The following is a 16,016-nucleotide window of genomic DNA, read 5'->3' as shown; positions in this document are numbered from 1 at the left end:
ACTTATGTGTACAGCAGATGTTTCTCTCCATGATTTTTATTCTCTGAGAAATCTTTTATTACCAAAACTAAGGTTTCTTGAACTTTGAATGTTCACAGGGATAAAAGGAAATCACTTACCAGCTACCACAATAGCAAAGCAGACTCAGCTTGTGGAAAAGTAATTTAATTTCATTTCCAGTTAAAAAACATTTATGCAATAAGAAACAAAGACGAAAAATCTAAAGCAACACCTACTGTCCCACCCTTCTTAGGTGCAGCTTTGTTCCAGATTGCTGTACTCTTCCCCAAGCAGTGCAGGGGGATGGAGAATGGGGGCCACAGTCAACCTGTAACAGCTCCTCAGCTCCTTCCTGCCAGTGCTTTTTCTTCAGTTTCCCTGTTCTAGTGCAGGTCCCTTTGTGGGCCACAGTCCTTCATGAACTGCCCCACTGTGAGCCCTTGCCACAGGCTGCAGTCCAGGAATTATCAGCCTGGTTTAGCATAGGGTCCTCCATGGGCTTCCATGCAGGTCTCTGCTCCACCATGGTCCATCATTGGCTACAGGGAAGTACTTGCTCCAGTGTAGTTTCCCTATGAGCTGCAGAGATCTCTGCTCCTCCTGCTGTTCCTTCTCTCACTCTCTGCTGTTTTCTCTTTTTTTTCCCCATTCTCACCTGCCTGTGCATTTCTGTACATTCTTAAGTATAAAGAAACACCATTTTGGCTCCGTGCTCAGTTGGAGCACTGGCCGTGTGCAGCCTCTCCTCACAAAGGCTGCCTCTGCAGAGGCTGCTAGCACCTTGCCATATAAAACCAGGGCAGTGCAGGAATGAATTATTTAGTTCAGTCCAAAACTAACTTTAATTTCTTTTTTACTCACAGGATGAATACAACAACCACACTGGACTTGATCTAGTTGGCAAAATAATAGCAAAAATTAAAAGCCCCAACGAAGATTTTGAGATCCCGCAGTTTCAGGGGAAAGTCAATACAGTAGAGTTTCCATTGGAGAATGGATCAGCTGAAATTGTAAGTGACTGAATACACAGCGCCATGAACACTGTGTATAATAAGGCTGTTTTTCCTGCACTTTGAAAGTTGTCTTACATCTCATTGTGTTCTGTGGAGATTTAGTTATATTGTAGGTTTCCCTTAGAAATAAGTAGATAAATGATTTCTTCTGTATTTGGTTGCTGATTTTCAGAAAATCTGAAGGAAGGACATTCTTTAAAAAGTTTATCCTTTCCAAGTGAGGTAAGTGTGCAAGTACTTTCAGCTAGGGACCAGGACATTCAGGAAAATCCAGGAAAAATATTTTCTTCATTTGAATTTCACATGTGAATAACACTTAACCAGTTTGTAGTTAAACCATTAATATTACCATTATTTTACATTTTTATTTATAGTACTCTCAGGCTGTTATATCTTAAGATCATTTAGACTGACTTCTTCATATATTTCTAATTAAATTTTGCTAGGCTCTTTTTACTTTTTTTTCTAAGTAGTGGGCATATATATACTTTGTAGAAAGGCATCCTGCCCTCATTTGAAAAAGATAAAACTACCATTTTTCTTTATGCTTTGTTTCACTCATTAACACATCTGGCTGTTAGAAATGCTTTCCTTATTTTGGTTTGAATCTCTGACATCGTGCATACTCTGAATGAACTGCATATTGTAGTCACATCACTGCAGGCGCTTTTTCTTCAACAAATACAGATTGAATTTTTAAAACCTGTAAGTTCCATCTTTCACAGTTGCTATAAAATACAATACAAAGACACAGTGTAAATGTGCTCCTGCCCAAAACCAGGAACCGTTTAAAACACACCAAAGAAAATCCAGCTGAATGTGAAATTTCTTCTAAGTGGAATGGTCACAATCTCTGTCTACAATCTCAAGCCTATATAGAACTTCATTCAGTAGTATTCCTCTGGTGAAACAGTTGTATATTGATTTTTGTTTTCAACTTGAAATATCATATAAGAATGGCAGAGCAAAGTTATACCCCTATTTCATTTGGTTGTCACATATTTTAAAAGTCTGACTTCTGTAGAAGTCTTCAAACAGTTAAAAGATGTACCAAAGGAGGATCCAACTTTTTAAGGACATATTCTCAGCCACCTTTTCTAACTCGCTCTTTGGAAACAGCTTTATGACAGACCAACATCAGTGTGGGCCAAGTGGAGACAGACACTGCATAGCAATCCAAATGAATTCTCCAAATAAATCTTGGAAATCACCACCATACAACTACAGTAGAATCCTAAAATCTACAGGTCCTAAATAGAAATTTCTTTATAATATATATTTTATTCAGTTCATTGACTGCTTTTATGGAGCTTCATATGTGAAACTGAATGACACAGCCTAAGTTATTCATTGTCAATAACAGTCAAGAACAGAAACATCTAGTTAACATGGCCAAATGTTATTAATGTGTCAAATTCTTGTCTACTCTGATCCATACAGAAAAGTGACAAAATATGTATGAAAAATAAACTAGTAAAATAAAATGCAGAGACTGAATAGAGATATCAGATAAAATTAATATACCGATTGATTTACAGTACACTCTTGGGTTTCTCTGGTTTTTGTACCATGTTTCAGGAGTAATTAACTGGTTTGTGAACACATTTTCCTCCAGGCAGATGGGGTTAGGAAAACCTAAAGGTTTTAGCTTTAGGTAAAGGATCAGCTAAAACCACTGGTCCAACAAAACACTCTGCAATTCTTGTATTTACACCTGTGGTAACAAGGTGTAAATTGAACACCTTTATATGGGTAACAATAACCCCATATACAACCTGTGACAGTTCAGATAAAATTACTGGATAATTTCAAAGACTCCTTGCTAATGCAGAAATAAAATTTTTTTCGGTTTATCTCCATGTAGTAACCTCCTGTTGCATAATTGTGACCTAAATTCTCCAGTTCCCCATCAGTGACAAACTAGCCAATGTAATAGAGGGGGGAGAGTGTGATTGAGTTTCATGGTGTTTAGGGGGTTGGTGGTTTGTTTGGCTTATTTTGCCCTTTACCCTCCTGGTCTTTTTTTTCTTTTTTTGTAAGCAGATGGGGTGGTTTTTTTCCTGGTTTGGTGGGAGCTGGGGGGGGGGGGTTTGCATGCTTCTTCCTTTTTATTACGATGATCTAAAGAGGTCCTGCTGCTTTCGACAGTAACTTGTGCTCCCCAGTCATCCATGGGGGCAAATTGCATTTCAGTGAACCCAGTATCTTCCCCTCTTCAGGCAGTTTTCAGGCATCTGGTTTATACTGAGTTCACTGGCTTCAGACTACTCACAAAAGCCATGTGGAAAGGATTTGTTGATTGTGATGCACTGTCCGTTTCATATGATTTGTAATAAGGAGTGGAAGGGACATTCTTGTGTTCTTCAAGTATTTTGAAATTGTTCCATCTTGTTTGTAAAGACAGTTGTGTGCACTTAGCACAAATAATGAAAGTGATAATCTGACATGTTTACCCTTAGTCATAAGTTCAGGAACTTATTTAATGAAGAAAAATGTTAAGATTTTTGTTGACATATATTTTCTGAGGAAAAAATATTTCCACTACAGCCTTCTCCTGACAACATATGTAGCTACAATATTTTTGAAAGCTATGAAGACTATCTTTGAAGGTTTTATATCTATCTCTTCTTTTAGGCTGCAACCACTTCTCTCATGATTTGGCCAGTTGAGTGGCAATTTCTACATGTTAAAGGTGGAAACAGTATGAGTTTATTTATAAGAATTATTCATTTTATGCATGATACTTTTCCCAAAGTAGCAGCGCATTTAGATCGTACCTTTACTAATTTTATTTCTGTTTACCTTTATGGTTTTATAATATTTCTCATGTTTATAAAGAAAGGCAAAGGATTTAGTATGTATTTTCAATAAGGAATTGATAAGAAGTTAAATGTTTATGATAGTGTTTGGATGTATAGTGTTCATTCATTTGGGATTTGCTGTCTACTTCCATGGTAACAGCAGTAACTTTAGCTGAGCACTGGGAATAGTTTGTTCCTCCTTCTCCGTGTTTATGCTTTGGGTCTTTCTTTTTAATGATCTGTTTGCATTTCACATACTGAATGAAGTACACCTGAGGATATCTTGCTTATGAGGCAGTGCAGAGGATATTATTTCTGAGTGTGTGTCTCTGAAATAAAATACATAGCCAAAAATACTAAGACTTTTTCAACAGGTAAAATGACAATCTTAATTCCTTAATAATAAAATAGCTGTATCTTTGTATTTTACTTTTGTTTATTTGTTATAAAAGGCTGTGAACTGTATAGATATCATGTGTTATGTAACTCACAAGATTCACATTTACACTTATGTAACTTATGAGATTTACATCTGAAGAATGTTTCTTTTGTGTGTAACCTCAAGCATGGGCATAAACTTATGTTTGTTTATTTTCACAGAATTTAGTGCTGGCTGAAGACAGTCCTGGAAGAGATAGCACTGAATATATTCTTGTCTTTGAGCCTCATCTGCCAGCTTTGAAAAAACCTTTGGAACCATATTGTCTGTCGTTTATGTTTTACAATGGTATGTTTCAAGTGCTCTAAAATAGTTGCTTTTGCTTAGAATCAGCTATTTTTAGATCCATAATATGTTTTCAGAACTATGTAATAGCTTAATAGATTTTTGCTAATGCTTAAACCAATTAAGCACGTTACTGTGTTTTCTTTTAAAAGTTTACATGTGTATTTCTGTAGATTCCAAGAAGCAGCAGCTGATGGCAACACTGACCAGGGAGAAAGACCAATTATCTAAGTCCATAGATCTTTACAGAAAGATGTTTGATACTACAAATCAGCTCGTAGCTGAAATGAAATGTAAGTTCAATCAAATATGTAAATAATTTTTCTGTAAATTAAACTTCTGCCTATAATGATATTCAGAATATAGAGAAGGGGTGAAAAATCAATATTGAAATCATGAGACATAGTAATTAGAGGCTAGCAGACAGGGTGTATATCTTGCAGGGAAGCATCTAATTATTTAGCATCTATCTATTAGGCTGTTCCTACCTATAAAGGTCTTTGATGTAGAATGTCATATGTCAGGATTATCTAAAGTAGAAAAGGAACATTGAAGTTGGTGTTCTTTTTATCCATGACTGCCTTTCACTCCCATCTTTGCATGCTCATACATTTGGAAATTCAACAGTTGTTTAAAAACAATTTGAGGAGAGTAAACTATAGATAATCCTCTTTAAAGGTAGTCTTATGTTTTCAAAATGTTACTTTTCCACCTCACGTTTGACCTTGTGTACATTATTCTGAAGTGTTGTGTCATTGTTTATGTTCTTCAGCAAATGTAATTCTTTATGAATGAAGGAAACGTTTTCTTTGCCTTTTTTTTTGTTTGAATCATCCCACCTGTTGATCTCAAGGTTTGTTTTAATAATTGCATTTTGAATTTTTCTTTTAAATAATCACCAAAAGTAAGTAAAGTGGATTGGTATAGAAGATGCTGCTGTTTGTTGTAATTTTAATACTACATATTTCCATTTTGAATAGAAAATCCTGAATTGCAGTGAAAAGCATAAAATCTTTGTTTCATACACACACATCTGTGGAGAGTAAGTTAGCATAAAGTATAATGCTGTACTCTTAAGTAACATTTTCAAGTAAAAACTTCTTGTCATTAGAGGGTAGAAAGCAACTCACCTGTTTACTCATTTGTTTATGGGATTAGTTCAGATATGAGAGCTGAGGAAATAATGTCCAGAAAGTGGTGTCCCATATAACAGACAAAAGAAGGTAGTGTCAGCCACCCCTCTTCTCTCCTGTCTTGCCAATTCACCTGTTGGAGAAGCATTTACAATGATAATTGAGGATGAAAACTAAAACCAGCTAATGTTCTCAGACTGATATAAGGTCTAAGCCCCTTTGCTTCTTGAAGCTGAAGGTGTGACATCTGCTGAAATTGTTTAGAAACTGGACAAAATCACAAGATCTTTGTGGAAAAATTCTTATATTCTGTGCTGAAATTAAGAAGTAGATAGGGTCAGTTGCAGCTGGCATAATTCTGAAAAGTTTTAAGAAATTCTCTAAGTGTTCCATTGCTTCCTAGCACTTCCTCACTCTCTTTTGGTTTTGTTTCAAATGTTTCAGGTCAGGTTAAAGAAGCTGAAACACGAGAAGCTGTCCTGAAGAATGAACTGAAAAAGCACCAAATTGAATTACCACAGACAAACACAGTATGACTTGATTCTTACTAAACTGCATTAATATATCTAAATTTGATATCAATAATATATCAATACTAATATTGCTGAACCACACCTGTTACCAAAACAGTGAAAATTTAAACTGTAGAAAAATTCGTGAATCAATGTCAAACTTTAGATCTTTTGTTTTTGGTATTGTTCTGTTAGTGTGATAATCTTTTAAAATACTGTTAAAGAACTAACAAAAACCTTGTCTTTTATATCCTGGTCTTGTGCTTTTGCTGGTTATGTTTCTGCTAAGGTTACATGTGTTACTGGTACTGCTAGATGTTAGAGTAGGTTATAGGAGGTTGATCAATATATATTGGATGTATTCTGGCATAAGTAGGCCAAAGGAAAGCACTTTTTTTAGAGAGTCAGAGAATTACATATGTTACTGCCAAAGTTCATGTAAAAATAAGTTTGGAAATATTCAGGGCAATGTACCTCATTACTAATTTCCCTTAAAGATACAATTATGTTTTAAGAAACTTTAAAAAAGTTGGCAAACTACTGACATTTGGGGGAAGAAAACATCTATGTAAACAATTATCTTTAGATCAAATAAGACCAAGTTATAGTCATTAATCACAAATCAGTAGAATTAAATTGCAGTCACAATACTGAAGTCCCCCCTGCTAGCTCAATTTTTCATGCTTGGACATAGTCACCCTCTGAAATAGTTTCTTTTGTGCATTCATGAGTATCTCTTCCTGCTGTTTTAAACTTTCCTCACTTTTGTCTCTAATCAAGCACTGATAGTTCTTTGTGAAATGCTCCTTAAAGTCCTTAAAAATTAAAAAAAAGGGGAAAAAAAGTAATTAGCAAATTTGGTCACAATTGCAGTGATTTTTCCCTTTGCTCTTCCTTGAGATTGTGGTCCCTTATATGTTAAAAGTCTGCTTCAGGTTATTATTTCAGGTTAGAAAGTTAACTGATGACAGATAACTACTTCTGCTGCTCAGTCCAGTGGTACATGCTTGCTGATTTTAAATTTTCATTCTCAGCTTCAGTATGTGGATTCTCTTCTGAAAAAAAAGATGTTGGAACAAGAAGGAGTAATGAAGCAGCCAAGGAGAACTTGTACTCTCCCAAACTATCCAAAAGGCAACCAGGATATTCTAGGCAAGGTGAGTTTTCTTGCAGAGAGCCTTCTAATGAGTTTTGTTGTTTTCATCACTACCACAGAGTGGTAGTGATGAAAAATTATCCGATGATCAGCTCCCCTAACAGAGCCATCAACAGGGGAATTAAATGTTTGTCTGAAGTTGTAGGATTATTGTGATTACTATGAAAGGGGGACATAGTCTTGGTTTCTGTTTTGACTGTTGTAACTTCTGTGGTACAGATTGCACATTTAGCTCAAATTGAGGATAATGAAGCAGCAAAAGTCATCTCTTGGCACCTGGCAAGTGACATGGACTGTGTTGTCACACTGACCACGGAAGCTGCTCGTTCTATCTTCGATGAAACTCAAGGTCGACAACAAGTGTTACCCCTTGATTCCATTTACAAGAAGACACTTCCAGATTGGAGCAGGTAGAAAAAAAACAGTGAAAGTTCTACATTTGTATTACATACTTCTTCAACTCTTTTTTTCTTGTCTAAGTTGATTGTTAAACTTCAGTTAAAGATTTGAAGTATAAAATTTCTGGGCTGCTTATTATAGCAACAGTAATGTGACTTGAAGCGTTAGCTGAAATCTCAGCTTTACATCTTTAACTACTGTGTGATGTTCTTTATATAAAAAGGTGTTTCTATTAAATAAGATAATATTTTTTTTTCTTCATGTCTACATGTTTTCTAGAGCAGGAATTTATTTTAAATAATTATAGTGCTTCTAATCAGATTATAACCTTGAAAAATTCCAGTTTCAAAATACATCCCTAAAATCATCTGTAGTAATAGAAATTCATTTTACTATATCAGTTGCCTGAAAAATATAGTATTTCTGCTCCTGAAAATCATTTGCTTATGAAGGTGACTGCTAATATAATAAGAATGCCCTTTAGAAAAGATCTGATGTATAAATGCATATATAATGTTCAAATTCTCAGTTTTCATAATACAGTGCATTAAAACTTGTCCATAAATTAGTCATATGAATTTGTTGGAAATAATGTCTCATAACAAATCAGTGTTTCACTAAAACATCTTAAATATAACTGGCATTTCAGGTAATGGTGGAGTCATTTATCTAATGTGGAAGTGTTAAGATGCATCTAATTCAGTTGGAGATTCCTGACTAGAATAAAGACAAATTGCTTTCTTCTTTTCTTCTCCTTTGCTGTCCTCTTTCTTTAACCAGACCTTTACCTCACTTGAGAAATGGAAGAACCTTGTTCAGACCTATTGGAAATCCTGTATTTGCCAGAGATCTGTTAACATTTCCAGATAACATAGAACATTGTCAAACAGGTAAATGATAAGAAAAAAATAATTAATAACTTATTTCTTTTAAAGAATGAAATACAGAAACATGACAAATTATAATCCCTTCAATAATCTTCACTGATACGTTTGCAGATACCAGAGTACATTCATCCTGAGTTCTGTTGGTAAAAATAGGAGGGCATTAGCATTAATTATTTTTTAATAAAAGTGAAAATTTCAGCCATGACCACTTTCTTCTGCTTGTTTTCTTAGTTTCATCTTGTCTACTTAGATGTATGGCAGGTTTTTTCTTTTTTAAATTCCTGCACCATTATTTTATTCTCAGGCTCTTTAGAGCAGGAACTGGCTATCACAAGATTAATTTTATAATCTCATAGTGCAGAAGTTACTCCTTTTGTTAGGCTTTGTTTCTTTGGTTCTTCTCAGAAATGTGAAATGCATAGATTTAAGTACATGCAGACTGAACTGTACATGACTGTGTATGTTATGCTTAAACAGCTTAGTAGTTGTGAAAAATCTTTCAATTTTTACATAGATTTTAGTTGAGGAAACTATTATCCTCTTGCTCTTTCTAACAATGTGGCAATCCCTACCTTTTCCTACACTTTTTTTTTTAATGAAGTAGATCTGCTCCTTTATATGGAGAGTTGGCATCTGTAGTTACTTCAGTAAGTTTTGCATTTTATTTCATGACTTCCCACTATTGAAGTATTCCTATCTGCTATTAATAAAGACCAGTTTTTAACCCTGTGCATTTTCAGAAAGTTAGATATTGACAGACTTTTAACTATAAATTCTTCTTCATGCCCATTGGGGAATTGAAAAACCACATTGCACGACCTATCTGGTGCATGACTACATTGTTAGATTTTGTATGGAAGAGACTTCTATTAGCAGAAGAGTCTTAAGCTCAGTTGGATTATTTGCTGTTGGATTATTGTGAATGTTTTTTTCTTTGATAAAGCATTGAATATTAAGAAAAATATTAAGAAACTGAGAGCAAAATTCAACATTCCAGGAAGATTTTTAAAAAGATAACGTTTATATAATTCCCTGAAACTTATTATGTGTATCTTGATCAATGTAAAGTATCAAGAGACTATTTTATTGAAAAATACACTCAATTATGCCAAAAGGCACTTAAATGTACTATTTTTTCCCCTTATGAATTCACTGATGAAAGCAGAAGATTGCATATATATCTCAACCTCAAGAGAATTTTGTTGAAACAAAAATTATTTACATGCTGTTTCCCTTGCACTTATCTTAGAAGATGTAATAATGATGCCTCAGAATTGACTTTTCAAAACTCAAGTTATTTTGCTCCAGAGAAATTTCATAGTTCAAAAATTTATATTTTTCAGTGTTTGGTATGCTCTTGGGTGATACTATCATTATAGATAACTTGGATGCTGCCAACCACTACAGAAAAGAGGTTTGTTTCAATTTTTCATTAAATTTTATTATACAAATATATTGCAGAGCTACATATTTAATACATTAAAAACTTACAGTAATTTCCTAGTTTAATGCTGTGTTAGCTGTAAGTGTACTTACTGTCTGTGGGTCTCAAAGCACTTAACAGTGAATGAAATGTCTGTTATTGGCACTGACAAAATTATCTCCATTCAACAAATTCCATTATGTGAATTGTTGCTATGGCACATGGGACCATGTTTTCAAAGATAAGCATCTTCAGTTCTGCTGTGTTAGTGTTAAGCACAGGTTCTTCTGTACTTTCCTAGTCACTCTGACTCATAAAACACAGGAGTCTAAGGCACATGGTGAAATTTCAGGTCCACTTGACTAAAAACTTGATGTGAAACTTACTAGATGTCTTTGAGACCCATTTTATTTAGGTTTAATGGTACATGTTTTAGCACGCAAGAGTCTCTGAGGAAGTGCTGATACTGAGCACTTTTACTTTCAGCTTATGAGTTTGCTGGAATCAAAATAATGATTGAGCATAAGAATGTAGAACTGTACTGATTGCCTCTGCTTCCTTATGCTTCCAATATATGTTGATAATCAGTTTTCCCAGGTATAGATCTATATTCTGCCTTCAGAGTTCTGGAAAATGTGAGAACAGAAACCCAAAAAAACTGGTCTTCGTAATTATTGACAGTAATGCTTAATTTTAATAAATGTGTTCTATTGCTTGAAAGCAAAGTCGTGACGTAATTTCATAAAATATGTTTTTCTTTAGGGGACAAAGTTACATTGCAGTTGAAAAATACAAAGGTTCACAACAGCATTGCTGAACACTTAGATTTTCTGCGGAGTTACTAATTTATTCTCGATTTTTATACCTGTGCAGGTTGTAAAAATTACACACTGCCCTACCTTGCTGACTAGGGAAGGAGACAGGATTCGCAGCAATGGAAAATTTGGAGGCCTGCAGAATAAAGCTCCTCCAATGGACAAACTCAGAGGAATGGTATTTGGAGCACCAATGCCAAAACTTTACTCTACTATCTCTGTACAGATAGGTGGGTTAATGAAATCACAAACATACAAAACTTACAAAATTCTATTGCTTGTCCTATGTTTTTTATTCTCTGATGTAATACAGAGAGGAAAACTTCGAATTAGCATACGGTTGTTTTAAGAAGTAGGAGCTGCACAGTATTCTGTTTATAAATTTGCCTTTTCTTAAAAGCTCACAGCTATTACATTTCCTGAAATAAAAAATAATAATAATGAGACAATCCCCTTTATTCTTAGTCTTATTAAAGGAGTATAAGCAGTAATAATCATTCAAATAGCCAGCATGAGAAGCTTGAGCTGATTGAATTCTGGCATCACTGAGAAACAATTTTTAGATCTTTCTACTCTGGAAACACTATAATCAATTTAGAATTTCTTCTGTGCAAGTGAGCTCTATGAAACAGTGGTAGAAAAATTCATATTCTCAAGAGAGAATATCTCATAAGTTACACTATTTCCTATGAGATCACTTCCATTTCTTTATGTGCTTGGATTCTTCATTTTAGAATTAAGGTTAGAAATTAAGTTAGTAGATGCAGTTTCTGACATGTAACAACTGACCTGACTGATGAGTAAAAAACATTGAAAAGTCTTACTTACAAACAAGATTGTTCTTAAATACTTAACTTTAAAAAGAAAGGACATCAAGTTTATCCATGACAGTGCAGTGGAGCGGTGTGGGGAGAGAACACACATACCTATTAAAGTAGCCATATATATGAAAAACTACTTAGCACTGACCAATTGAGTAGGGGAGGGAAATAAGGATTGAAAAGATATTTTCTCAGCATTTTAGTAAAAATATATTATGCCTAATGAAAACACAGTAAGCATGTCAATCACAGACTAAAATACACTGAGTTTAGCACAATTTGTCTATCAGCATGTTTTCAATTGTTCAACTCAGTTATGACCCAATACAAATTAAATTGAAATTTTTTATAGTTTAGTACTGGAGCAATCGTGGTAGAAGAAAAGGGCATGTTTTAATTACACCTAGATAGGTACTAGATATTTAAAGGAAAATCATAGTAAAATTCCATTTAAAGGACAGTATCTCATTACACAGGGCTTGTTTTGAACTTAATTTTACACTTAGCATTAGTTCTGACATGCTCTTTTTGAACGTTTGTTTTGAATGTTTGTAGGATAAAAGTTGCCAGTGTAATAACAGATTAGGCAAGGTACTTGTAAAATAAGCTGTACTAAGAGTCTGCAGACTTCTGTCAGTCTGCAGCAGCTCTCTGTGTGAGAGCTTTCACCCCATGGCAAACTTAAGGTCACTGAGTGTTCAGTTAAGCTTTGTGCAAGATACCTCATACTCACCTGAAAGTAAAATGAATGAGTCCAGGCTAATATGCTTGAACCCTTCCTTTATTACTTAACATATTTATTCAGTGCCTGGATGTGGGAAATATTTTTGTCTCATGTTTAAAGAGGAAAAAAAATTGTCAAGAAAATACGCCTTTGTTTATCTGAGTCTGCTTGATTAGATTTCCATAGTGGGACAGAGTGAAACTCAGTAAATGTTCACTTGGTCCACAAGGTGGAATACAATTCAAGTTAATAATACAAGCTTCTGCTTTGTAGCACTGAAAACACAACATGCTACAAGCACTTAATGTCATCAGAGGTAGAAAATTTCACTTGGAGCACACAGGCAACAAGAAGTGTACAGTAATACCAGTTTCCCACATAATTTTCAGAGCTTGCAGGTACTTCACTGTCATCTAAGATGTGGACTCAAAAAGAAAAGAGGAGTCAAAATACTGGATATGGTTTTCTTTTTACAGTAATTTTAAGAATAGCCACTATAAGTTTGGATGTTTTTTTTAAGTAGTGTTTTGAAAGGTATGTTTTCTTGTGGATTTATACATTGCCTAGTTTGTATTGGTAGCATTCTAAATCAAAATGGTCATTTACTTATTGTTCTGTGGTTTATTGTTTTATTTGTCAATTAGATCTTCTTCAGCAATACCGTGCAGCAGTGATTAAATTTGATAGTGTGAATAAGGACCTGGATTTACATTTGCAGTCATTGAACACTCCAGAAATGCAAAAGAGAAAACAGGAACTTGCTGAACAAGAGAAAAGCCTCAAGCTAGTAAAACAAAAATTGGGTAGGTTATTGTACTATAATTTTGATGTGCTATAGGAAGAGAACAGTTAACTGCAACCAGATGTATTTTGCTCTTACAAAGTAAGAAGTTCAAACTATGAATGTAAATTGTTAACATTAATTAGTAGCTTAGAGATGTCACATTTTAAGGAAAGAATAGAAAACCTGTATGTGGTAGTATGATGCTGTGGATATTGCCTAGAGCAGTACTGCCCTCTATTGTCTTCAGATAGTAAGAATGTGGTCAGCCTGTATCTTGTGAACATGAAACTGTGATCTCACTAATAAGAGATTATATAACTATTACTGTGGCTGGCCCCGTGCTACAGAACATTGGCATGCTTTTTGAAATGACTGTGTAATAAAGAGCTGAATTGCTTTTGCTAAGGAAACACAATCAAAACATTGTGCTATAAAAAGAAACACCCTGAAGTCTGCAAGAATTGTCTGAGTTACAAAATTCTTTTATGCCAATATCAAATAATATTTTAAAAATCAACATTTACTCTGGAACAGTTATAAATAAATCATTTTAACTGTCATCTTTGAACTCTATTTTAGATATAACGTAACCATAAAATTAATGACATTTTTAAAGTCTTATTTCAAAGGTTTAACTCTATTGTTATAGGACCCACTTATAACCAGCAGGTTTAATTTTTCTGTTATTGGTTCTTACTTGCAACTTTTTCATAGGTATGACTCCTGCTTTATCAGATAAAGGTGCTGAATCGTTACTTCAGCCTATAATTTTAGATATATCTGACACCCCCATTCCTCCCAAAAGAATGAGAAGAGACACAGTGAAGAAATTGTACAGGTAAGTATTTTCTGAGTCTAGTAATTATTTTCCCATAATCTGAATTCAAAACCAAAACTAGTTTATTCGTATTTTTAAATTCATATTTGTATCTAATAAGCAACAATTAATAGAGTTTGCATAAAGCTGATTTTCAAGATAATTTTTAATTTCTTCTAAAAGTTTCTGCCTCATTTAAAAGTTAAATCTCATATAGAGATTTTCTTACTAATTCTAATTTTGTTTCTCTTTATGAACTGATGATTATCTTTGTGTGCCACATTCCCCATATTTTCTGGTATATTCCACACTGTTACACCTAAAACCATTTCAGATGGCTCGGTCTGTAAACTCTTTTAAGGTCTGCTGTCAAATACTGGATAGATGAACATGGGAATAATTATTATTATGTAATAGAATCATTCTTACACTACTTTTCTAAGTAACTCTCTGAGGTGAACTGGTGGTAAAGTGTTTTACCCATGCATCTGTTCTCATTCCCTCTGTGCTGAGTGTTTGAACACACACACACAAAAATTTGGGAAATCTGTATATCTGTATCTTTAAAGTAACATGAAACTGTCTTTGCCGTTTCTCATGTCTCTCCTCATGAGTACATCATTGTCTTTGCTGAACTATGGTCATTTTTCTGAGATTATTTAAATCTTAACCCAGTACTGTTCTGTGAATCTCAGAACAAGTGTTCACTATATTGCTATGTCTCCTTATTTTTTATACTTGTTACTGTGTTAATTTTTATCTACATATAGAACTAAAGTGGTTATGTAGTTAAACTGATATTAGCCTGTTGCTGTTCTTCATTTTAAAGAAATAAATACAGTAATAAAAAGCTGTGTACAAATATGGGGATTATATTGTTTATACTTGTGGGAACTCTATGCTATATAAATATTATATATAGATATATATATATATCTATAAAAAAGAAAAACTTTGTTTATAAGCCACTGTGCTATGTTTTATTTAGCTCAGAAGAATGGATTTCCTCTACTGCAAAGCAGCAGCAACAGCAAGAGCTGCAAATGGCCCCTTTAGAACTTAATGGAACTCCACGGAAAAGAAAGGCATAGACTGATGAGACTTGCTGGGAAAAGCTGTGTATGGAAAATGTGAATATATTCACTTAAAGGAAATACTTATGCGGTATTACCATTACTCTGAACATTTTTATACTGATAGAAGATACAAATGTATTTCAGTTAGTAGGAACACAAGTGTAAGTATTTAACACTGATAGCCGAAGTTTTGTATAGTTAATTTTCATTTCTAAAAGCTTTCAGAGTTTTTATGTTCGTGTGTGGAAAAAAAAGGTTTTAAATATATTCTTTTTTATTTATGAAAATAAAAGATCTTTGCAATAAAACTGCTTCATTACAAAATACTGACAGTACAATCGCTTGTGTTGAATAGATTGTGTCATGAAATGAGATTTTAATTTAAAAAGCATCTCAAACTGTCTTGAGGAAGACAGTCAAAGGTCACTTTAGTGATCTGCATTGCAAAGATTTTAGTGATGAACAGGGCAGAAAACGATCAAGCGTGATTAAAGACAGAATTGCAGCGAGAGTCAGAGCAAGCAGCTGAAAACAGACTTGATTGAAAGAAAAAGATAGGGCAGGAGTAGGAAGCTAAACTTGAAAAGTACAGTAGTTATTAGTTGAGGCCCTGTGAATAACGTAGGAGACAGTGTTCAAGGGTGTGGACATGTGGGTTCACATCTGCCTCAAAGAATTTCTGCCTCAGAGTGGATGTGGACACCAAATCTACTGACCTGTACTCTCAGCAACATGCATTTTATATACATACTCCTTTTCTGAAAAAGGACTTTTACTTAAAAAGACATGGTGGTCTCCTGCTAGAAGTTTTAGAATGCTGATCACTGGTGCACATCTCTGTGACAGTTACAATAGTATGAAATTTCTCCAAATTAGGGAGAAATAAAGCAGTGTAATTTTTGGTTGAAGGTTTTCCAGAGCTTTATGCTTT

The 16,016-nt window shown here is 34.2% G+C and overlaps 1 protein-coding gene across 1 annotated transcript in view; it reads left to right on the top strand.

The window, feature by feature from the left end:
* Positions 1–15,409, top strand: part of SMCHD1 (structural maintenance of chromosomes flexible hinge domain containing 1) — a 69,463-nt gene extending 54,054 nt beyond the window's left edge. Inside the window, exons 37-48 of the mRNA XM_074549213.1 lie at positions 864–1,010; positions 4,415–4,541; positions 4,712–4,831; positions 6,116–6,201; positions 7,218–7,340; positions 7,559–7,749; positions 8,519–8,628; positions 9,969–10,039; positions 10,922–11,093; positions 13,053–13,211; positions 13,907–14,030; positions 14,998–15,409. Of these exons, the coding sequence (XP_074405314.1) occupies positions 864–1,010; positions 4,415–4,541; positions 4,712–4,831; positions 6,116–6,201; positions 7,218–7,340; positions 7,559–7,749; positions 8,519–8,628; positions 9,969–10,039; positions 10,922–11,093; positions 13,053–13,211; positions 13,907–14,030; positions 14,998–15,100 (1,533 nt within the window). The 3' untranslated portion in view covers positions 15,101–15,409. The remainder of the gene's footprint in view (positions 1–863; positions 1,011–4,414; positions 4,542–4,711; positions 4,832–6,115; positions 6,202–7,217; positions 7,341–7,558; positions 7,750–8,518; positions 8,629–9,968; positions 10,040–10,921; positions 11,094–13,052; positions 13,212–13,906; positions 14,031–14,997) is intronic.
* Positions 15,410–16,016: the final 607 nt, after the last annotated feature.

This window comes from Zonotrichia albicollis, chromosome 1, assembly GCF_047830755.1.
Source record: "Zonotrichia albicollis isolate bZonAlb1 chromosome 1, bZonAlb1.hap1, whole genome shotgun sequence".
Lineage (NCBI taxonomy): Eukaryota > Metazoa > Chordata > Aves > Passeriformes > Passerellidae > Zonotrichia > Zonotrichia albicollis.
The sequence above is the reverse complement of the archived record's forward strand: the minus strand, read 5'-3'. Positions and strand labels throughout refer to the sequence as shown.